General features: G+C 40.6%; 1 protein-coding gene across 4 annotated transcripts in view; it reads right to left on the bottom strand.

Annotated features, from left to right (window-relative positions):
- The window catches only part of LOC132403786 (cadherin EGF LAG seven-pass G-type receptor 1-like), a 368,758-nt gene that overhangs the window by 94,371 nt on the left and 250,481 nt on the right, over nucleotides 1–23,906 (bottom strand). For all 4 annotated transcript variants that reach the window (XM_059987470.1, XM_059987471.1, XM_059987472.1 and 1 more), the window contains 3 exons: nucleotides 9,385–9,542; nucleotides 6,441–6,604; nucleotides 5,100–5,225 (listed from right to left, as the gene is read on the bottom strand). In XM_059987470.1, the coding sequence (XP_059843453.1) occupies nucleotides 5,100–5,225; nucleotides 6,441–6,604; nucleotides 9,385–9,542 (448 nt within the window). The remainder of the gene's footprint in view (nucleotides 1–5,099; nucleotides 5,226–6,440; nucleotides 6,605–9,384; nucleotides 9,543–23,906) is intronic.

The raw sequence follows: 23,906 nt of genomic DNA, 5'->3' as shown, positions 1-23,906 counted from the left end.
ACAAGACTCTGTTAACCATATTTGGTTTAGCTCCACAGGATTGAAGAGCTCAGAAAAAAGCTTTTTGGTCTACTAACTTCACATCAATAATAATTTACACTTGACAGATAATTCTCTCTTCGTCCCTGATAACTCCCCTCTAGAACCTACTACTCATCTACAACTTGGGGCAATTTACAGCTGTCAATCAACTTAACCAACCAGCAGTTCTTTGGGGTGTGGGAAAAAAACCGGAGCACACATTGGAAACCCAAACCATGGTCGTACAAACTCCACACTAACAGCATTGGTGGTGAGGATTAAACTTGAGTGATCACGCTTGTGAGCCAGCACCTCTACTTGTTATGTCACTGTGCTCCTCCAAAGTGGATCAGTGTCCTGACTGATCAATTTACAAATGTTACTGCACATAAAGTCACAAGCAATATATGGTTTTGGTAGTTCATTTGGAGCAAGAGTCACTGAATAGGTTAACTTATTAGAGCCATAAACAGTCAAAGGATCAGTACAGCACAGCCATTTCCCCTCTGTGTAGTCACCAGATCAGTGTCAGACTAGATATTTATTTCTCAATAACATTACCCAGTTCCCCTCCACCATCACCCTCCTCCATCAGGCCGAACTGGTCCTCACCCTCAACAATTTTTCCTTTGGCTCCTCCCACATTCTCCAGACTTCAGGGGTAGCCATGGGCATCCATGCGGACCCCAGCTATGCCTGCCTTTTCATCTGCTACGTAGAACAGTCCATGTTCCAAGCCTTCCAAAGTTACGCTCCATAAGTCTTCCTCCACTGCATTGACGTCTGTATTGGTGCTGCTTCATGTACCCACGTTGAACTCACCGATTCCATCAACTTTACCTCTAACTTACCCTGCCTTAAATTCAATTGGTCCATCTCTGACACCTCCCTCCCATTTCTCAATCTCTCTGACTCCATCTCTGGAGACAAACTGCCAACTGACATCTTTTACAAACCTACCAATTTCCACAGTTATCTTGACTATACCTCTCCCACCCTGTTTCCCGTAATAATGCTATTCCCTTTTCTAGGTTCTCAGGATGAGGCTTTCCTTTCCAGGACATCCGAGATGTCCTCATGCTTCAAAGAACAGTTTCCCTTCCTCATCATAGATACTGCCCCCTCACCTGCATCTCCACCACTTCCCTGATATCCATGCTCACCCCATCTTCCCGCTACCTTCATAGTAATCAAGTTCCTCTTGTCCTTAACTACTTCCATATCAGCCTCCACATCCAACACATTATCCTTCGTAATTTCTGCAATCTCCAAAGGGATCCTACCACTAAACATATCTTTACCTTTCCTCCACCTCACCCCGCCCCGGGTTTCCACAGGGATCGCTGCCTCTGAGATTCCATTTGTCCATTTGTCCCTCCCCACTAATCTCCTTCCCGGCACTTATCCCTGAAAGTGGCCGAAGTGCTACACCTTCCCAACCGTCTCCATTCAGAGCACCAAACAGTCCTTCCAGGTGGGGCAACACTTCACCTGCAAATCTGCTGAGGTCGTCTACCTGTCCAGTACGCCTGATGCAGCCTTCTCTACATTGGCGAGATTGGTTGTAAATAGGGGCACTGCTTTGTCGATCACCTCCACTCCATCCGCTAAAAACGGAACTCCCCGGTGGCCAAGCATCTTTCTTTTGTAATTTATTTTTTTATTTAAGTTCATCAAACAAACATTTCCATAAGATGTATTTCAGACATTGTACACATACATCATATAATCATATATATCACAAATCTCCACAGTATTTATCTGAGGTATACACTTATAGAAAAGAGTGGAAAGAAAAAACAAGCAAAAGGAAAGAACTATGTACAAGTAGGGAGTGATCTTTTTTTTTTACAACAGATTCATTGATTTGTGAGAATAAAATCAGGCCTATGAGGCATTATGTAGTTAAACCATTTTTCCCAGTATGAATCAAATTGCTCCAGCTTATGATTAACAGCTGCTGTTATCTTCTCCATTTTGTAAATGTCCATTGTAATTTCCATCCATGTATTTAAAGCTGGGCTCTCCTGTGATAACCATTTCTTAGTAAGAGTCTTTTTACCAGCCAGCAACAGTATATTCATTAAATATTTATCTCTTTTCAACCATTCTTCAGGTATATATCCAAAATATACGGTCCTACTCTCCAAGGGTATTTCACACTTAAAGATGTCTTGTAGGGCATTGTGTATCCCCCTCCAATAGTTTTTGATAACAGGGTAGTTCCAAAAAATATGATAATGATTTGCATTTTGATTTCCGCAATTTCTCCAGCAAACAGGGAGGTTACTATCATAATGGGATTTCTGAGAGGGTGTAATAAAATATCTTATCAAGTTTTTCCATCCAAACTCCCTCCATTTCTGTGAATTGGTACACTTCCATTGATATCTCTATATTGTTGTCCCTTCTTCCTCAGATATAATTATAGCTCCTTCCTTCTCCCATTTTGTTTTAATGTATGAAGTCGAATGTGTTTTAAGATTTGACAACCCCTTATACATGCTTGAAATGATTCTACTACCATTATCTGAATTATATACTTTTCTAAAGAGCTCTATCAAGCATGTATTTGCCTTGGTTACATTTTTAAGCATCTTATTAACATATTGTTGCATCTGTAAATACAGATAAAAATCTTGTTTTTCTAATAAGTGTTTCTCTTTAAGCATTTCAAAACTGAACAGTGTTCCTTCTTTAATTATGTTGCAAAGAACTGTTATTCCTTTAGCTGTCCAGTCCTTAAATCTAACATCCAATTTATTTGGTGTAAAATCAGAGTCATATGCACACCATTTAAGAATTGCAATATCTCCCTCTAGATTATATTCTTTATAGTGGTTTTCCATATTTTAAGAGTCAATTTCACCTAGTATTTATGTACCTTTGCAGGTTGCAGGTTGTTATCAGCCAAAATTGCTTGTATGGGGATGGGAAGTACCCGCTCCTCAATGTTTTTCCATTGAGCGTCATATGATGGGTTGCACCAACATATCACAGCTCTCAACTGTGCTGCAAAATAATCATCTCTAAGAGAAGGCAAGCTCCATCCCCCCTTTTCCTTTGCTAAGTGCAAAGTTTTGAGACAAACTCTAGGCCTTTTACCCTGCCAAATATACTTTGATAGCATCTTGTTCCATTCATTGAATTGATTTCGATTAATCTCTATTGGTAGGGTCTGAAAGAGATATAACAGTCTGGGTAGTATATTCATTTTAATAGACTCAATCCTTGAACTGAGAATGAGAAAAGGAATCAGGCTCCATCTTGCCACATCTTCCTTAATTTTTTTTTATATAAAGGCTGATAATTACATTCTGATAATTTTGCCAAATCTTTTGGCATAATGATGCCCAAATATTTGAAAGACTCTGTGTGCCATGCCCAGGGGTATCGACTTTCAATTTCTCTTGGTGAAAGTAAGATGAAAGTAATTGGGTTTTATCTATGTTGATCTTGTATCCTGATAATTGACCATATTGTTCAAAGGATTGCATCAAATTAGGTAAAGAGTATGTTGGTTGCCCTAGATAGATCAAAATGTCATCCGCATAACAAGCCAATTTATGCTCTGTCCCTTTAATAGTAATTCCCCTGATATCTTCATTTTGTTTGATGTATTGAGCTAATGGTTCCAGATATAACGCGAAGAGTAGTGGTGACCATGCACAACCCTGTCTCGTGCCCCTTTCTAGGGTAAGACTATTTGATAAATATTCATTGATTTTAATCCTAGCAGTAGGATTGTCATACAGTGTCTGTACAGTTTTAATAATTGTGTCTTGGAAAGCAAATCTATGTAAAACTCTGTAAAGAAAGTTCCAATTAACCGAATCAAATGTTTTTTCAGCATCTACGCTTATCACTATTGCTTCGATTTTATCTTTTTGTATATGATTCTTAATGTGAAGTGTCCTTCGTATATTGTCTTGAGTCTGGCATTGTCGCATAAAACCTGATCATTACATATCAGTATGGGTAGAAACTCCTCTAATCATTTGGCCACGATGGAGGTAAATAACCTATCATCTACATTAAGAACGGATATTGGTCTAAATGACCTGCATTCCACTTTATCCTTGCCTTCTTTTGGTATAGCTGAGATTATCACTTCCTTCCAACTGGGTGGCCTTTGTGCCTTTTTTAGAGCCCAGTTCAGTGTGGGGAGTAAAACAGGAATTAACTCATTTTTTAATTTTTTGTACCACTCTACCGTATACCCATCTGATCCTGGTGACTTGCTTGATTTAAGCCTACTAATTGCTGCTTTTAATTCAACTTCAGTTATGTCAGCAGTCATCCTTCTATTTTGTTCTTCGCTTAAAATGGATAACTCTAGAGAATCAAGAAGGTGTCAATTTGGGTTATGCTTCCCCCTGGAACTTTGGAATATAGCGTTTTGTAAAACACTTCAAAAGCTGGTGGCCGAGCATTTTAATTCCAATTCCCAATCCTGTTCCAGCATGTCGGTCCATGGCTTCCTCGTGTGACAGGATGAGGCCACCCACAGGGTGGAGGATCAACATCTTATATTCTGTCTGGGTAGCCTCCAATCTGATGGCATGAATACCTATTTCTCCTTCCAGTCAAAAAAAACCCTCATCCTCTCCTCTTCTATTCCCCACTCTGGCCTCTTACTCATTTCACCTACCTATCACTTTCCCTTGGGTCTCCTCCTCCTTCCCTTTCTCCTATGGTCCATTCTCCTCTCCAATCTGATTTCTTCCTCTCCGGCCCTTGACTGTTCCACCCACCGGGCTTCACCCTTCACCTCTAGCAATCCTCCTTCCTCTCTCCCCACTTTTTTAATTCTGGTGTCCTCCCCTTCCTCTTCAGTCCTGAGAAAGGGTCTTGTCATGAAACATCGACTGGTTATTCTTTTCTATAGATGCTGCCTGACCTGCCGAGTTCCTCCAGCATTGTGTGTGTTTTGCTTTGGACTTATAGCATCTGCAGACTTTTTTGTGTTTCGATATTGTGGAAATTGTTGGTATAAACTCAGTGGGTTAAATTAGATCTGAGGTTTGCATCAATCCAAAGGAAGCCTCCTTTTACCCACAGTGGATTAAGTCACTCACCTTGCTCACAGTTCTTGCCACCAAATCGTAAGGGACATTGGCAACTATATGTATTCCACTTATTCACACACTGTCCACCATTCTGACATATATTTACATCACAGAAGTTCTTCTTAGCTGGACACCCTGCAATCAAGTAAAGGCATTTACTTTCAATCTCTCTTCCTTGTTCACCAATAACTCCATTCTGAGCTTCTCCTCTTATTTGGCAGCCATTTATCACATCTTTCCAACAAGGGTGAACAAGATTTACTCAGCACTTTTGGGGTAGATATGTGCAAATTATGTAAGATATTCAAGTTGTTCATATTCTATAAACAGTAGCAAGGATAAGTTGTGGAACATTAGAGAGGCCAACTCCATCATCAAGATAGCACGTCATAGGATCCTTGAAGGGCGGAGGAAATTCGGGAGACAAAAGGCAACTTGGCGGCATACCGCAGAGGCAGAAATGAGGGCTTTGAACCACACCTGGGGCTCCATGGAGAAGATGGCCAAGGACAGACAGAGATGGAGGACCTTCATTGCTGCCCCAAAGGCCAGCAGTGTAATGGGAGTAACTATGACCCAAAAGAGTACAAGAACTGCCAAAGAACTGGTAAGGCCCTCAGAATCAAATTTAAAAACAAAATCTGACATAAAAGCCTAAAGTGCTGGGAAACCATGTTGATATGAAATATTAATTCGGAACAGCCAAGTGGATGAAGAACCTGAAGTCCTGCAGCTCTGTGAGAATAAGTTCTCAGCACTAGGGGTATGGACAGGGTAAATCCAAGCAGGTTTTTCCCACTGAGGTTGGGTGGAACTACAACCATTGGGTAAGGGCGAGAGTTGAAAAGTTTAAGAGGAACATGAGGGGAAACTTCTCCACTCAGAGGGTCATGAGAGTGTGGAACGAGCTGTCAGTACAAGTGGTGATTGTGAGCTCAATTTCAATGTTTAAGCAAAGTTTGGTAGGGCTGTGGTCTGGGTGCATTTTTTGGGAGTAGGCAGTTTAAGTGGTTTTGGTATGGACTAGATGAGCCAAAGGGCCTGTTTCTGTGCTGTATTTCTCTATGACTCTAGTTCAAGAAGGTACCTTACCACCACTTCACTGGATGGGCTTTCCTGTGAAGACCACATTCGACAAATTCATAAACATTATGAAGAGTAATGAGCTCATACAGGACTTAAATTAATGATAGTTAATAAACCTCCAATGTTACACGATGTCGCCATAAAAACATGATTAATGCCAGTCATACAGTACAGTTGAAAATGCTATACGTTCATGGCTAGATCCATTTCTCCTCACTATTATTTCACACTGGGGCACTTTTGCAAAAAGTTCTCATTACTTACCTGCAAGTGTGCCATTATTTGCTATAAAACTCGCCATATCCAGCTGCTTATTGTCAATGGATAAGTTCCTCATGCACCCCACAAATTCACGATTGCGCACAGGGAAGTCTTCAGGAAGATTTGGGACGCCTCCAAGCAATAAAGGCCCGGTTAAATCCAAAGACCTGAAGAAGATGAAAAGAGCACGAATTCTCTTTGTTGGTGAAGAACACAGCTTTGAAGTTAGTCTACAATGCTGAGAATACAGAGTTTTACAGACAACCAGAATCAATTTAAAATAACGCAATCAAATAATACAACACTTGTATTTGTAATTTAAAAACATTTCTCTTGTGTGACTTTTATGCATTTGGAATGGTATCCGAGACATTTCACTGGTTGGGGTCAACCATTGTGTCCCAGCTGTCTACGTGATCGTAAACCAGGGCAGTATGACATGGAGAGCAAGTTATTGCCCATGCAGCAGACTCTACCTCTCCACACAGCTGATGAATCCAAAGGCATGGCAAGGACTGATACAGTTTGACACCAGCGGCATCGCAGGAGTTGCCAGTCAGCATTGAACTCAATAAAAGACTGCCTCAGAGACTCCAGCTCCAGATTTTTCCTCAGGGTTTACTCCCAAAGCCTTCCCATGAGTGGGTATCGTTATAAGAAAGCGGAGGTCTGAGATCAGAGTTTTCTTTCTTCTAGGTGAGATGCCAGCCACAGCCAATGAGCCCCAACTGCCTCCAGTAACCTGCTTTCACCCCTTTTCCTGGCAGTAGAAACAGTTCAACTGGGCTCAGTAGATACGCCACATGTGAAGGCCAGGGGCTGGGCTGGGCTTGATAGTCAAAGGCTTTTTGAGATGCCTGCCAGAGGTAGTAGGAGTTTATCCCCACTATGTCCCAAGGCGATGACAACCTTAACAAACCAATACTGTATTGGTAGCATAGGGATATAGTAATATTGCTATCAGTCTAATCTGTCATGACTTTATGTGGTGTAATAGATTGGGAGTTCAAACAATCTGCCCTTCTTCTATCGGAATGGCAAAATAGTACAATATATCAAACAAGAGAAAATCTGCCAATGGTAGAAATTAATGTAATACACACAAATTGCTGGAGGAACTCAGCAGGCCAGGAAGCATTTATGGAAAAGAGTAAACAGTCGACATTTCCACCGAAACTCTGGTGCTCCACTACCTTTCCTTTCTTCCATGGCCTTCTGCCCTCTCCTATCAGATTCCCCTTTCCTCCAGCCCTGTATCTCTTTCAGCAATTGACTCCCCAGCTCTTTACTGCACCTCTCCCTGTTTCCCCTCTCACCTACGACCTCGTACTTCTTCCACCCTCTCCCTCAACTTCTTACTCTGACTTCTTGTCTCTTTTTTTTCCAGTCCTGATGAAGGGTTTCGGCCAAAAATGACTTTTCCATAGATGCTGCCTGGTCTGCTGAGCTCCTCCAGCATTTTGTGTGTGTTAGTACAATATACAACCAGTATAGGGAGCTGCTGTACAAATGCACGCTAATGTGCGGAAGCCACAAAGTAGTCTCTTTCCAGAGTTCTGACAGGTGTCTTTGAGTCACAGTGTTGCTCTTCTGACACACCAGAAAAACTAATTTTGTTGCCTGATTACCCAGGGCTAAATCAAGAGGAGGATTACACAGACTGGTGTTACATTTGCCTGAATTAAAAAAAAAAATTGAAGGTATTAAAAGAACCTGATCTGGGAGTTGGAGAGAAATTATTGCTAGGGAACTTAGCCCAAAATTACAGCCCGGAGTAAAGGCAAGAAGTGCTTCACTATGAAAAGAGAAGATAGAACTTTAGAATTCTTTTCAGAAAATTGTAGTCAATGCTTTAGTTATAAATTTTACATTTGTGACTGATGAAAATTGTTAAGGCTTATATATGGAGCTGGGCCACCAATCAGTCATGACTTTGTGTGGTGGAATAGGCTGAGGATCCAAACATTCTGGCCCCCCTTCCTAGTTGACTATCAACGCGAGGTCAGAATAATGTTGCTTTGGAGAGACAAGGACTGAGGGTGGAATGTGGAAGCTGTCTGAATGTCATCCTGTGAATAACACTCACGTCAACCTACTGGAGATGGCAGGTGTCCAAAGAGACAAAAGATATGAAGGTTCATTTGTGAGTCTGCACAATATTAGCTGATCTCAGCTGAGACACCAGGGATCCAGTAAAGTTGATCTTAGCAGCTCAGACCAAGGAGAGAGGAACAATTAGTAACCCAAGCTTCATTGATCACTGTTGAGTTATCTACATTGCCCTAGAAGGGATCGTTTCGATTATCATTTGAAAAGAACAACACCATGCTTGGCTCTGGTTTTCTTCATCTCAAAATGCCTGTTCCTGTTCTCTTCACACAAACAGGCATTGTGGGGGTGGGGGGGGGGCGGGGGTAATGAATACGCAAACAGCTTTGGTTAAAACTTCTTGTGAAGTGAATCTGGAGGAAAATTTTGCGGATTTTATTTGGAGAATATTTCTGTAACTCTTAAACTAAAAATCAGAGGGTGGAATACAAGGGTCAAAATAGTCTGCTTGGCTATCAAACTTTCAGATCAGCTAGTTAGGTCTCACTATCCAAGGATAGAAAATATGCAAACTAGAATCAGGGAAAACTCAGAATAAGTTAGCAGCCTGTCCCAGTTAGTTGAGTAGTTGCTGGTTGGGAAATAAACCAAGCATGATTGAATGGCAGAGCAGGCTAGATGGGCTGAATGGCCTAACTCTGCTCCTATATCTTATAATTAGCCATTTCTACACCACCACGGATGGAGCAGAATGCAAAACTGAATACTAGTAAAACCAATTTTAACAATTAAATTATACTTGGTTTCATTTTAATGATTTTTAATAAAACATAATTTTAAAAGACTCTTCAACCAGAATTATAAAATAGCTTGGAAGTACACAAGTATTTTATCTTACTTTTTGGAGCCAATCTGTGTCCCCTGAGCAGCACATGAATAATTTCCAATATGACTTCCAAATCGCACAGAAACTGCGGTGTCACAGTTGTCAACTGTAACGACAGCAACTTTTTCTCCCGATGGTCCGTGAGGAATGCCTAATCTGCCAATATATGGCTAAACAAAACAAAAAGAGAACAATTATTTTTGCAGTGGAGCATGAGGAGACAAAATGCTTATTAATTTTATCCTTGCTGATATACTGGGATACAAAACAATTAACATGGTTTAGAAACTCAAGCCCTATCAAACGTGAGCATCATGGAAGAATACAGAAGACACCAGCTTGCACCGTAAACTTTAGTTGTTCCTGAGTCTCAAAGCCCTCAGTGCAATTGTATGGACATTCCTTTAGGATTGATAGTGTTATGCCGGCTCTTCTGCACTAAGTAGAAGGAGATGGGGAAGGAAGGGCTTCAGAGGTGAGGTGAGCTACAGTTCTAGGTCAAAGCCTGTGTTGTGATGGTGGTTAGGATAAAATGGGAATACTTGAGATACAAGGGTGATGTTGAGCATCAAAGTCAGAGGAGTGTGGTGGTTTTGGGTAGTGAAAGTATAGCAGTTTTACATACGGAGGGAAATCTGTGTTGTAATTTTTAAAACTTTATTGAGATACAGCACAGTGTAGGCCCTCCCAGCTCTTCTGGCTGTGCCACCCAGCAACCCCCGATTTAACCCTAATCTAATCACAGGACAGTTTACAATGATCAATTAACCTACCAACTGGTACATATTTGGACTGTGGGAAGAGACCCACACTGTCACGGACAGAACATACAAACTCCTTACTGGCAGTAGTGGGATTTGAACCCGTGTAAACACTGTAAAGTGTTGTACTAACCACAACACTAACATGCCACCCACCTTGTTTCCCCTCCCCCAATACCACCTCCCAGGTGAGAAAGAAAGTTGTTTCCCGTGCCTGGCACAAGGTTATTGGTCTCCCAATAATGGTTCTCGGTTTTATTACCATTTCTATTTCCCATGCAGATCCACTGAAGGTGCCACATGACACAGAGATGAACACAGAAAGGTAAGCTAGGGGAAACAGAGCTGGACTGGACTGGAAAGAACAAATTGTCCTGTAGATAACCACACTTGAGACAACGTGATCTAATGTTTCAAAATTCATGATGCCCGGTGAATGAGGACACCCTACAAGTTTGGCCTATACCTTAAAGTGCGTGAATGGATTTCCTGGTTGGAGTGATGGAAAAGAACCCCAAAATGCTTGTTAATACATTTCATTCCAAAACATAAATCATTGTTCAGTCTCATAGTGCCAAAGAAAGAAAACAGCATATGGATCCATTGTGCATCAGAAACTTTTCACATCAATATTCCCCAGTATGTGTTTGGGTCTGGATTTCCCAATAAAATTCAAACTCTGAGCCTGCCACCACATGCAAGCAGAAGCAGGGAGATCCAGTGACAACTCCCTTCAATACATGGTTGGAAATCTATTAATTAGTTCAAGAATGCCAGTAACTTAAGGTCTTTTGACTTAAAAGTACATTTTTTGGCTGAGAAGCAGGGGCAGGCGCCATAAAGGAACTATAGCAAAGCTTTTACAACTAGAGCTCTCAACTATAGTAATCTGGTTTCTTGGTTTCAGGTGGAAAAACAAGCATAAAAACTCTGTCAGATCACAAAATAAAGGGAATTTATTGAAAGCAAAGTACAAGAAAGCAAGAAAAAGAAGAAATAATTACTTCAGCTACAACACAGAGTCTTGCCATCTTCAGAAGTTTTCTGATGACTCTGCCATAGTTGGATGCATCAGCAAGGGAGATGAGGCTGAGTACAGGGCTACGGTGGGAAACTTTGTCACATGGTGTGAGCAGAATCATCTGCAGCTTAATGTGAAAAAGACTAAGGAGCTGGTGGTGGACCTGAGGAGGGTTAAGGCACCGGTGATCCCTGTTTCCATCCAAGGGGTCAGTGTGGACATGGTGGAGGATTACAAATACCTGGGGATACGAATGGACAATAAACTGAACTGGTCAAAGATCACTGAGGCTGTCTACAAGAAGGGTCGAGCCATCTCTATCTCCTGAAAGGACTGAGGTCCTTTAACATCTGCCAGACGATGCTGAGGATGTTCTACGAGTCCGTGGTGGCCAGTGCTATCATGTTTGCTGTTGTGTGCTGGGGCAGCAGGCTGAGGGTAGCAGACACCAACAGAATCAACAAACTTATTCGTAAGGCCAGTGATGCTGTAGGGGTGGAAATGGACTCTCTGACGGCGGTGCCTGGAAAGAGGATGCAGTCCAAGTTGCATGCCATCTTGGACAATGAGTCCCAGCCACTCCATAATGTACTGGTTAGGCACAGCAGTACATTCAGCCAGAGACTCACTCCACCAAGGTGTAACACTGAGCGTCATAGGAAGTCATTCCTACCTGTGGCCATCAAACTTTACAACTTCTCCCTCGGAGTGTCAGACACCTTGAGCCAATAGGCTGGTCCTGGACTTATTTCAACTTGGCATGATTAACTTATTATTTAATTATTTATGGTTTTATATTGTTATATTTCTTCACTATTCTTGGTTGGTGTGGCTGTAACGAAACCCAATTTCCTTCGGGATCAATAAAGTATGTCTGTCTGTCTGTCTATATTATACTGATTATTTCATGTATCTGCACAAAACTTGCTGACAATCCTTGGGCAAAAGCTATATCACACGAATAAGAGAGGAGTGAATCAAAACTACCACATCATTATGAGAACTGCTTCTAAAAATACTGTGGTTAATGAACTACTAAAGTGTTTCGACAAGCCAAGTTTCTTACACAAAGAGAAATGCGTTAGTCCAAATTAATTCATTGTGTTTCTTCCTTAAGCAATCTGTTCGGTCATATCCCCATCAACTATTTCATGTACATCTTCAACACTTATTACCTTTCAAATGTATACCAGTATACCTCTGGCATTTAACTGGTGTTAAAAGTTTTCAAACTTTGACTGTTTGCCTATTATTACAGCCATTAGAACAATGGGTGTCCAAACCTACTGGGGAAAATGTCAGCATGTGTTGTTATGCATCTTCACCAGGATTGCATTAAAGAGCCAAGTTATTTATATTTACAAGCATTTGCACGTGATTATACGCTCCATTACACTCATGCAATTAAAATGCACCATCTGCACTGCTGCAAAACATCAGATTTTATGTCATTTAAAGTGACAATTAATCTGAAACATGAGAAAGTATGCAAATGCTGGAAATCCAAAGCAACACACACAAAACGCTGGAGGAACTCAGCAGGTCAGGCAGCATCTATGGAAATAAGTAAATAGTCCTCATGAAGGGCCTCGGCCTGAAATGCCGACTGTTTATTCTTTTCCATAGATGCCGCCTGGTCTGCTGAGTTCCTTCAGCATTTTGTGTGCATTACTTTGATTTCCAGCATCTGCAAATCTTCTCTTGTTTAAGATAGTTTTGGGCCAAGACCCTTAACCGGATTCTGATTCTGTTACCTGTGCATTCCTGCGTAGGTCTCAAATGAACCTTGTGCTCAACAGGCAGATACTTATGGACAACACCTAAAAACGGACTGGTCTAGAATCAAATTCTTTTTACCTCTGCCCCTCATGTTCAGATCCTCACATCGCTTCCCTGGCTAGAAAGGTGACATAGAACTAAAGGGTGGTAACAAGGTAAATGGATGAGGAAAGCTCCAGGCCAACCACTCAGCTAACAAGCAGTAAAATATCATCACCAGTAGTACTGAACTATTTGTTCCACGAACAATCATCCATGCACTTAGCTTCCAGACAGTTCTAACACAATAATGCTAAGCATCAATTAGGGACCACACTTCAATCATCATTTTACCACAGTTTTTAATAGTGTTACTGTTCTGCTGTAAAATCGCCCCAGTGATAACTTCCTCACTAAATACAGAGTGAAACAAAGTCTGTCTCACCTCACCCAACCCTCCGCTGTGGATGGTTGCTTGCAAGTCTTTCCTCCCCACTCCCCCCCTCCAAATGTCTATTCAAGCTTTAGGTGTTTCCCTTGCCTCCACATCTGGCTCACAAATTTCCTTTTATCCTTAAGCACTCAGACATTAAAATATCAAGTATGGCACTGGTCGTCTTACTTCAGAGTGCCCCTGGTCTTACAATTCCTTACATGTGATGTTTATACAGTTTGCAATTTATTTAATCAATTTAAAATCCCGCAGCTGTCTACACAGTGACTGAGACGTTACACTGATTGCTTGATAACAAGAGTTCTGACAAACAGCCAACACCAGTTCTTGGATTCAATATTCCATTTCCAGGTCAATGCTCTAACAGTTGCAATTATATTGGAGGCAGAATTATTAAGTTATATTCCAGCAACTGCATATTTCTTTTATTAATAAATAGCTAAGCAGAAGGAAAGAATTTACCAGTACAATTGTAATTACAGTGCTCATCTCACCTGCGGGCAGAGAGTTGGAAGCACAGAGAAACAAAAGGGTAAGAGAGAGACTGCAATGAGGAGGATTTCAGAAATCTTTTGCAGGTAGGATGTAGGGTGTTCTTTTGGGGTATTTCCAAGAGTGGAAACTGAATGGCTTCTGCTCTTGAATAGAGAGAACAAGCAATTTGTTGCAATCCTGGAATCAGAGAGGTGTGGGGGTAAGTCAGTGGGTTTCCACAGTTAAAGAAAAACAGGCAAGATAATATGTGGGGAACATCACCAGTCACAAGTGATCTGATCAGCTGAGGCTTGCAGAGGGTTTGAAGTTGGATTTGGTGAGGTCCCAAGCAGAGAAAGGGACATGGACATCAGAGACGATCACATTGCAGATTGTCAGTTATACAACAGAGTGGGAGGGAAAATCGCAAACTGATATAGTCTTAGGTGTGTGTGTATATAACTACTGCGCCTAAGGCTTTAGCACAGTGCAGTATTTGTCAACATGGAGTAGAGAGCAAGTCTGTAAATCTGGCAAGAGGAAATGATGTTGGGAATGGTGAGGGTGGAGCACTGTGGGGAGGGGTGTGGGACATGGGGCAGAGGAGAGCCAGCAGCAGAGTTTGGCATGGATGCAGACACACCCAGCCCTGAGACACCAGGCAAAGACATTTGATTCCAAACAATTGGCTTATTGATCATTACAGAAAGTCTCTCTGATACTTCCCACTCCCTTCCCTTTTCCCCAACCATGATTCCTCTCACCCTGCCCACTCCCCACTCTCAGTGCACAACAGAGACCCATTTCAGAATCAGGTTTATCATCATTCATATCATGGAATTTGTTTCTTTTTTGGCCGCTCAACAGTGCAGAAGTCTTAGGAGCCCTAAGCTCTACATAATACATATTATATATATGCTCACACACCTAAGATATATGCATGGTATTGTAAGTAGGGAGGAGGGCATTTATTAAGAAAAATATACAGTGTTTTGTCCAGAATAGATTTAGTTGAGTTAAAACATTGCATCTAATTCTAGCTATCTCACTAGAATTTGGTAAAATGGCTCAAGACATTGAGTGGTTGTGTACCAGCGTGATGCCGAGAATGTTTTTAGATCAAAAAGGAATTAATTTTGTCAAATAAAGAAAACTAAAAGAACTGGTAGAGAAAGTATGGATTAATAAGCAACAAGACACCTGGATTTAAGTACATCAGAAACAAATGGAGTTTTGTTTTAAATGCGATGGTTGATAGATCCTGAGTTGTGTTAATGGAAGCACTGGTGAAAGCAAAGACATCTGCAGCTTTTAAAAGGTAAATTAATAAAACTGTGAAAGCTTTACATTTGAATAAGATGTGAAAATGCTTGAATTATATATAAAACCATCATATTGTTTGTAATGTTGAATGAGAATTGGAAACTTCCAGCAGTAGAATGGTTCCGGGACAGATTTGCCTGTGGGTGAGTGACAGGAATGAGCAGCGTACATCTCCAGTGACTGACAAGAGCCATAAACTGAGAACAATTCCTGGCCAAATATCGTTGTGATCGTAACCCATCCTACTACATCCTTTAAAGATGAATATACTTATTTTTGAGGCAGAAGACAAACTGATAATGTATAAAAACTACAGAGCTCACTTCACTTGTGAGCTCCCTAAAAATGGCTCCAGCCAAGTGACAAACTATGGGCAGACATCGCCCTCTTATGTCGCAGCCACACATCTAGTGGTCTTGCTTATGCAAGAACTGAAGTATAGTTTACTACGGAATATTGAACTTGCTCATTCAGAATCAGAAACAGGTTTAATATCACCAGCATATGTTGTGAAATTTGTTAACTTTGCGGCAGCAGTACAATACATGGTAAAAATAGAAAAACATGTACATTACAGTAACATGTATATATAAAATGGTAATAATGAGAAGAGGGCAGGTCTTGGGTGGTGGGGGTCCTTAATAATGGATGTCGCCTCTCGGAGGCACCGCTCCTTGGAGATATCTTGGATACTCTGAAGGCTCATACCCACGATGGAGCTAATTTTACAATCCTCTGCGGCTTACTTTGATCCTGTGCAGTAGCCACCCCCACCATACCATATAGAGTTGCAGCCTGTCAGAAAGCTCTCCATCTGTAGAAGGTTTCGAGCATTTTGGGTGAAAAACCAAATCTCCTCAAATTCTTAATGAAATACACCCATTGTTTTGCCTTCTTTATAGCTACATCAGTATGTTGGGATCTGGTATTGACACCTAGGAACTTGAAATTGCTTACACCTGATCCCCCTGTGAGGATTGGTTTGTGTTCTCCTACTCTTTCTGAAGTCCACAATCAGCACTTTGGTCTTACTGATTTTGAGAGCTGGTGGCCTGCTTCCAGCAATCAAATTACAATGCTGTTGCACAGCACCAAAAAAAAATTCAAAAAACAATATAATTTTTGGCATATATTTTTGTAATAAGAGTTCTTTCCACATTAGAAATTGTATGTGAACAAACATTTTCAACAGCGATTATATTTGAATGGATATTCTTGGCTGAATGGTTAAGAATTAGATAATGTTGCCAAATCTGTGGGAAAGGAATGGATTTTTGACATTAGTCCCAGACAGTCTTCCTATTCATATTGATTGAAATGTTCCTCTTGCATGTAGAAACATATGCATGGTTATTATTCTCCTCAAGGTTGAAACAAACTGGCTTTCTGTCTCTCTGATGAAAGCTGTAAATTATGCTTTCATCAAGAATACTGCAGATATTTGTATGCTTGAGAATTAAATGAATACAAAGTTGCTATAATAGGCAATTGGGTACCTGAAGAAGCTGTTCTATTACTTCATGAGATCAGAGCTCATCTGTGACTTAACCCCTCACCAACATGTGAATTTACCTTGTTTTTCATTCCTCACTATCTTTATTCAACAAAAATCTATCGATCTCAGATCTAATATTAACAACTGGCCAACATCAATTGTTGTTTCAGAGCGGAGTTCCAATGTCTATCTTCATTTGGTTCTGGAATTATTTTCTGACCACTCGAGAAAATACACCAGTCCACTGTCCTCAATGGGCAGAAGTAGGATAGAGGAATCTTTGGGATACCCTTGCAACTCACATAAAATGCTGGAAGAACTCAGCAGGCCAAGCTGCATCTATGGAAAAGTGTAAACAGTCAACATTTCGGACTGAAACGTCGATTATACTCTTTTTCATAGATGCTGCCTGGCCTGCTGAGGTCCTCCGGCATTTTGGGTGTGCTGCTCAGATTTCCAGTGTCTACAGATTTTATTGTGTTTATTTTGGGATATCCTTGATAGCTTGACAACTTCTATCAACAAATAACCTTCTAAATTTGAAAGAACACAACTCTGACTCATGTAATTTATTCCCATAACTTAACCTCGGATTCCAGTTATACTTCCAGTACATTGACATCTGCTATTGTACTCCCTCATGGCCAGTGAGGGTATAATGCACAAAACTCCACAATAATTTGCATTTATATAACCTCTGTGTGCCAAATTGTTCCACAGGAACATGAGTAAGATGCACATGGATGGAATACACAGCAACATTGCTCCTATTTGAAAGCAAGGGGTTTAACTGTTAAGGCAGATGCACTATAATAACTATGTGTGATTATGATATAATTACTGCCCTGGAGATATCGTTGAAAGATGGGTAGGGCTGGCAACAAAGTATTCTGGAGTACAGAACTTTCAGATCTGACATTCCACTGCTTTTGTGATTGGATGCCTTTGGGACTAGTGTTCCACAGGGATTGGTTTGAGACTCTTGTTGCTTATAATACATGTGAATGATATGGCAATGTCATGATAATCGTTGGGGATTTTAACATGAAAGTGGATTGGGAAAACCAGGTCAGTACTGGACCTCAAGAGAGGGAATTTGTATTTTTGTTTTATTTTAGGTAAAAAATTCTTTTTTTTTGTTTTCTGTTTGCTTTGTTTTTGTCCCTCTTCATCCATAAAGGTTCAGAACTGACTAGAAGGATGTTTTCTTTTTTCTTTTTTAATTGTATCCTCAAATGGACTGTCCAGTCTCCTTTTTTTTGTTTTAGATTAGGTTAGTGGTTTTTTTTAAATCCAAAATTTTCAATCTTTTTTTCTCTATGAATTGCCAGGAGGAGTTGTGGTTTCTTGTTTATATGACTTTGATAATATATATCACTTTCATTGTTTGTATACTTTTTGCATTATGTGTTTGTTATAACTTCTCCTCTGATTTGTATCCTTTTTTTTGTTTAAAACCAATAAAAAAAAAGATTGAAAATTTTAAAATGAAATGGAATTTGTAGAATGTCTCAGGGATGGCTTTTTAGAACAGCTTGTTGACAAGAAAAAATGTCTGTACATGCTCGAAGAACAAGTGCTGGAAGAGCACTTCCGGGTTTTCGTGATTCGCGGTTGGTTGAATTCGCGCATGTGGAATTCGTGGATAAGGACTGTAGTGTAAAATAAACTCTTTCAGCCCTTTGTGCCACGCCACCCATCAATTCCCTGATTTAACCCGAGCCTAACTATGAGACAACTCACAATAACCAATTAACCTACCAACTGGTACATCTTTGGGCGGAAACTGGAGCACTCGGAGGAAACCCACATGTTCACGGAGAGAGTGGCAGGAATTGAACCTTTGTCACCTGTACTGTAAAGAGTTGTGCTATCCACTACACTATCCTGCTGCCACCATAACTGTACTAGATATGCAAAGTATTGTTGTACAACCTCTGACCCTAACCAACTCACTCACAACTCCAAACCCAACGCTGGTGCTTTTTAAGTAATGTTGAGAAGTAAGCTCTCTTCTTAATATTGTTCACTGCAGTAATTATTTCACATTCAATAGAAACTGCAGAATGGTGTGGGGTTAGTGCGAGAAAGTAACAATGAAGTAGAAAAATCAGCCACGATATTATTCAATGCCAGTTTTGGCAGGAAGGACTAAATAGTCTAACTTACAGGATAAGTGGGAAACTGTTCAAAGTTTAAATCTCCACTGCAGAACCAAGATAAAAAAAAAAGAAAAATTATAAAAATACATTGGAACAGAACAAACCAAAGAGCAACAAACACATTTAAGTATAAAATTAACAGCTCAGGGGTGCTTAGAATTCAATGTTAGATTAAAAATTTTGCATTTTTATAATGTCCTCAGGAGATCCCAAAATTCTCCAAGGCCTGTTCATTATTTTATAATATGGAACATCTTTATTAATTTTTATAATACTGAGCATCTTGGCATCTTTATATGACAAGGTACATGTGATGTGCCAACACATGTACTCCATAATATCAACTCCAAACTCTTCACTTCACTATTTCATTGCTCACTTGCAAAGCACAAGAAAAGTGAGGCCTTTCTTCTTCATGGATGATAACTCCATCTTTCTACTGCTTCCTCACACCAGCATTTGCTGCTATTTATAACATTTTTTGCTCAGGCAGAAACTGCAAATCGATGGCCTAATGTAATGTTGCAACTCATCCTATTGTGGAATTAATCCCTCATTAGCACTCAATGTTTTCCACGTGCTTTACCTGCAAAATATACTTTTAAGGCAAAATTGATACAGTCTCCAAGAGAAGCACTGCATCATTTTAAACCTGCTGTTCCTCAGTCACACTTATAAAACAGTTTGACCAGTGCAGTTGTTACTCGAAACAAGATACACCCTGAGCAGGACTCAGAACATCACCCTGCTTACACTTGTCCAATGCACAGGGCAATATACCTATCACAACAGCCTTTTCTGAGAACTGCTGTGACATTTGTTGTTCCAATAGAAGATGCAGGTTTGAAGGGAAACACAGCTGCAAGTGTGAAAGAATGTCAACATGCTGCTCTACTTTCACATGAAAGGAATGCTCAACCCACCACGGGGAAGAAACTGGACTGGATTTTGTTGGTGTTCAGAGTGAGCCCTGATATTGGACCTCAGAATTCATCTATACTTTTGAGCTGAACTGCCAATGCTTATTGCAATTCTTTGGGTAGTTTGCCCCACAAGAGGAATAATTTCAGCCCATCAGAGTCTAAGTTTTGGAAACTGCAGTAAAGTTAGATGATGCTTCAAAAGGGTCAAAGGGGAACAATTCTACACCTTGGAATTATTTTCTTTATTAAGGCCTGTAAATCTTTAAAGCAGACAGAGGTAGAGCTGGTTATGTCCCAAATATCTCACTGCTAACCTGACATACTTTGTTCCAATTTTATGGTCTAACAATTGGTACAATCATACCAATTTCTACCTTTTGCAAATACTCACTAAATATTCTCAACTAATGGCATTATTAATTTTTACAGGATAAAATTGGATAATTGTTTAATAAATCTGTAACCACTGAGGAGAAACAAAAGTCAACAGTTCATCCTACAAACCTGACAATAATACACGTCAAGGATTGCTCTACAGAGGAAAGGAAGTATCATTTCACCTTTGCGTTACATCCTTTTTACCAGATAGTTCAGACAAGCTACATTCTTTGAGTAGCAGTATTTAATTGCTGGGTCGAATTTTAACCTTGTTCTGGATGATGGAATGCCTTGTCCATCCCTCACCCGAATGCCTTCCCAACATTCTTGCCAGGTGTCCAACTACTGGTTCCTCCTGTCTGCTTGGCCATTACGGACAGCTAACGGAGCTCAATCTTGCCCTCATAAACACCCACTTTAATGTTCTGAAGAAAACATTACCAATCTTATTGAAGTAAACTTTGTTACAGATGCTCAGCATCTGTGAAAAATAAATCTTTGTTTAAGGTCACTGAACTGAAATGTTAACTTGACTCATCACTATTCTAATGTTTCCTGACTTGCTGAATATTTAGTGCATTTTCTACTTGCAGTGAAATACTTCTACTCTACCCCACCTAGTCAGGTAGAGGCCATTTGCCAAAACTCTACCGGTGCCCCAACCACATTGCCCCAGCCTCAAAAAGAGCAATGTACTCACTTACAAGGATCTAAAGGCACAAAGACTGTTACATTTATTTCCTTTCACAATACTAGGTGATCTTCAAAGGTGCTGCTCTTGAACAGTTTGTGTCTTTAAAAAAAAACGTAGTTCTTTCTTTTTCACTACCCTGGTCTGCCACCTTAAGAATATAATTGGAATATTACCAAAATCTAAGCCTTCTTTCCCCCTTTTAATCTATGAGAAAATTTTAAAAAAACAGCCACATGTCATGTGATGTTAGTCTATGGTCATGGTCTATGATCATGATTGTTCTCGGCAAATTCTGCAGAAGCACCATTGCCTTCTTCTAGGTAGTAGTGTCTTTTCAAGATGGGTGACCCCAGCCATTATCAATACTGTTCAGAGATTGTCTGCCTGATGTCAGTGGTTGCATAACCAGGACTTCTGATATGCACCAGCTGCTCATAGGACCATCCACCACCTGCTCCCATGGCTTCACATGATCCTGATCAGGGAGCTAAGTAGATGCTACACTTTGTCCAAGGGTGACTTGCAGGCTAGCAGAGGGAAGGAACGCCTCATACCTGCTTTGGTAGAGATATAGCTGCAACCTGCCACCCGTATATCCCATTGCCTCTAAAAAATATTTCCAAATTACTGTAACTTTTTTTCGGAGGCAAACAAAATCAGAATGCTGTTCTGGAAACAGAGCAAGTAGGAGGTGTGACTGAGGTGATGCAGGGAACCAAGGAGTCGAAGGAAGGAAGACATTCGCAAACAAAAATAAATAGCTTCTGGTTAACCTCAGGATTCACCTTCCCATAGTTAGGACTGGAACTTCAGTATTCCAATAAAGAGTAGCAGATGTGAAATGTTGATTTTGTTTCTCTTTCTAAAGGTGTTGCTAACTTGTGGCAGTTTGGAGTATTTTACACTTTTGTTTCACATTTCAAATGCTCAAATCTCAAAGGACATTTATTTATCGAAGTATGTATGCAGTATTCAACCCTGAAATTTGTCCTCCCCACAGACAGTATCTGCAGCTGTATCAGATTTTCATTGGTACATTACAAAAGTCCTATGAATCCTTTCAGAAATGACTGGATATATTTTATTTATTTATTGAGATCAAGTGTGGAATAGGCCCTCCCGGCCCTTGGAGCCTCGCCGCCCATCAGTCCCCCTACTTAATCCCAGCCTGATTTCTGGACAATTTACAGTAGAGGAGCTGAAGCTTGAAAGGTGAACTGTGGTAGGTCAAGTTATATTCATTTTCTGCATCAGTCATATCATCATGGCTCATCATGCATGACCATCCGATAACAAGCAAGAACATCAGTAAATCAATGTAGGACATGGAGGGAGTTAATAACCATATAACCATCTAACAATTACAGCACGGAAACAGGCCATCACGGCCCTTCTAGTCCGTGCCGACGCATACACTCACCTGGTCCTACTGGCCCACACTCAGCCCATAATCCTCCATTCCTTTCCCGTTCATATACCTATCCAATTTTACTTTAAATGACAATACCGAACCTGCCTCTACCACTTCTACTGGAAGCTCATTCCACACAGTTACCACTCTCTGAGTAAAGAAATTCCCCCTTGTGTTACCCTTAAACTTTTGCCCCATAACTCTCAAATCAAGTCCTCTTGTCTGAATCTCCCCTACTCTCAATGGAAAAAGCCTATCCACGTTAACTCGATCTATTCCCCTCATTATTTTAAATACCTCTATCAAGTCCCCCCTCAACCTTCTATGCTCCAAAGAATAAAGTCCTAACTTTTAGCCTTTCGCTGTAACTTAGGTGCTGAAACCCAGGTAACATTCTAGTAAATATTCTCTGTACTCTCTCTATTTTGTTGATACCTTTCCTATAATTCGGTGACCAGAACTGTACACAATACTCCAAATTCGGCCTTACCAATGCGTTGTACAATTTTAACATTACATCCCTACTCCTATACTCAATGCTGTGATTTATAAAGGCCAACATAACAAAATCTTTCTTCACCACCCTATCCACATGAGATTCCACCTTCAGGGAACTATGCACCATTATTCCTAGATCACTCTGTTCTACTGCATTCCTCAATGCCCTACCATTTACCATGTATGTCCTATTTGGATTACTCCGACCAAAATGTAGCACCTCACACTTATCAGCATTAAACACCATCTGCCATCATTCAACCCACTCTTCTAACTGGCCTAAATCTCTCTGCAAACTTTGAAAACCTACTTCATTATCCACAACACCACCTACCTTAGTATCATCAGAATACTTACTAATCCAATTTACCACCCCATCATCCAGATCATTAATGTACATGACAAACAACATTGGACCCAATACTGATCCCTGAGGCACACCACCAGTCACCGGCCTCCAACCTGACAAACAGTTATCCACCACTACTCTCTGGCATCTCCCATCTAGCCACTGTTGAATCCATCTTACTACTTCAATATTAATACCTAACAATTGAACCTTCCTAACTAACCTTCCGTGCGGAACCTTGGCAAAGGATAAATTGCCTGCCTAATGAAAGGCAGGTAATTTATTTTACACATCTACTGTTTGTAAAGGTTTGCCCCACAATTGTATGGTAGTTATATAGTGGGTAGTATAAAATCTGACCATCAAGGATCAGCTTATGCTGTAGCATGACTGTTACAATACAGGGAAGCACAGAGTGTAGGCAATACTTCAAGGGTCAAGCAATATCTGTGGAACTAAAATGAGCCAATGTTTCATGTAGATACATCTAACCTGCCGCACGTTCTCAGTGTATCATTTTTATTTCAGGTTTCCAGTAACTTCCACGAACTTACCCTACAAATAATACCGCTGATAATTTTGCATGCAAAGTTATGAAGAATATAGATAGGGTAAATGCCGGTGGGGTGGAGAATCGTCTCTACCAAAGGAGGTGTAAGGCGCTCCTTTCCTCCATTAGCCTGGAGGTCACCCTTGTTCAAGGTGTAGCACTTGCTTAGTAGGTCACATAAAGCTGTGGGAGCAGGTGATGGATGGTCATATAAGCAGTTGGTGCACATGACAGGTGCAACCACCGACACCAGGCAGACAATCACTGAGGGGTATTAATAACG

This window comes from Hypanus sabinus, chromosome 13, assembly GCF_030144855.1.
Source record: "Hypanus sabinus isolate sHypSab1 chromosome 13, sHypSab1.hap1, whole genome shotgun sequence".
In the NCBI taxonomy this organism is placed as follows: Eukaryota; Metazoa; Chordata; class Chondrichthyes; order Myliobatiformes; family Dasyatidae; genus Hypanus; species Hypanus sabinus.
The sequence above is the reverse complement of the archived record's forward strand: the minus strand, read 5'-3'. Positions and strand labels throughout refer to the sequence as shown.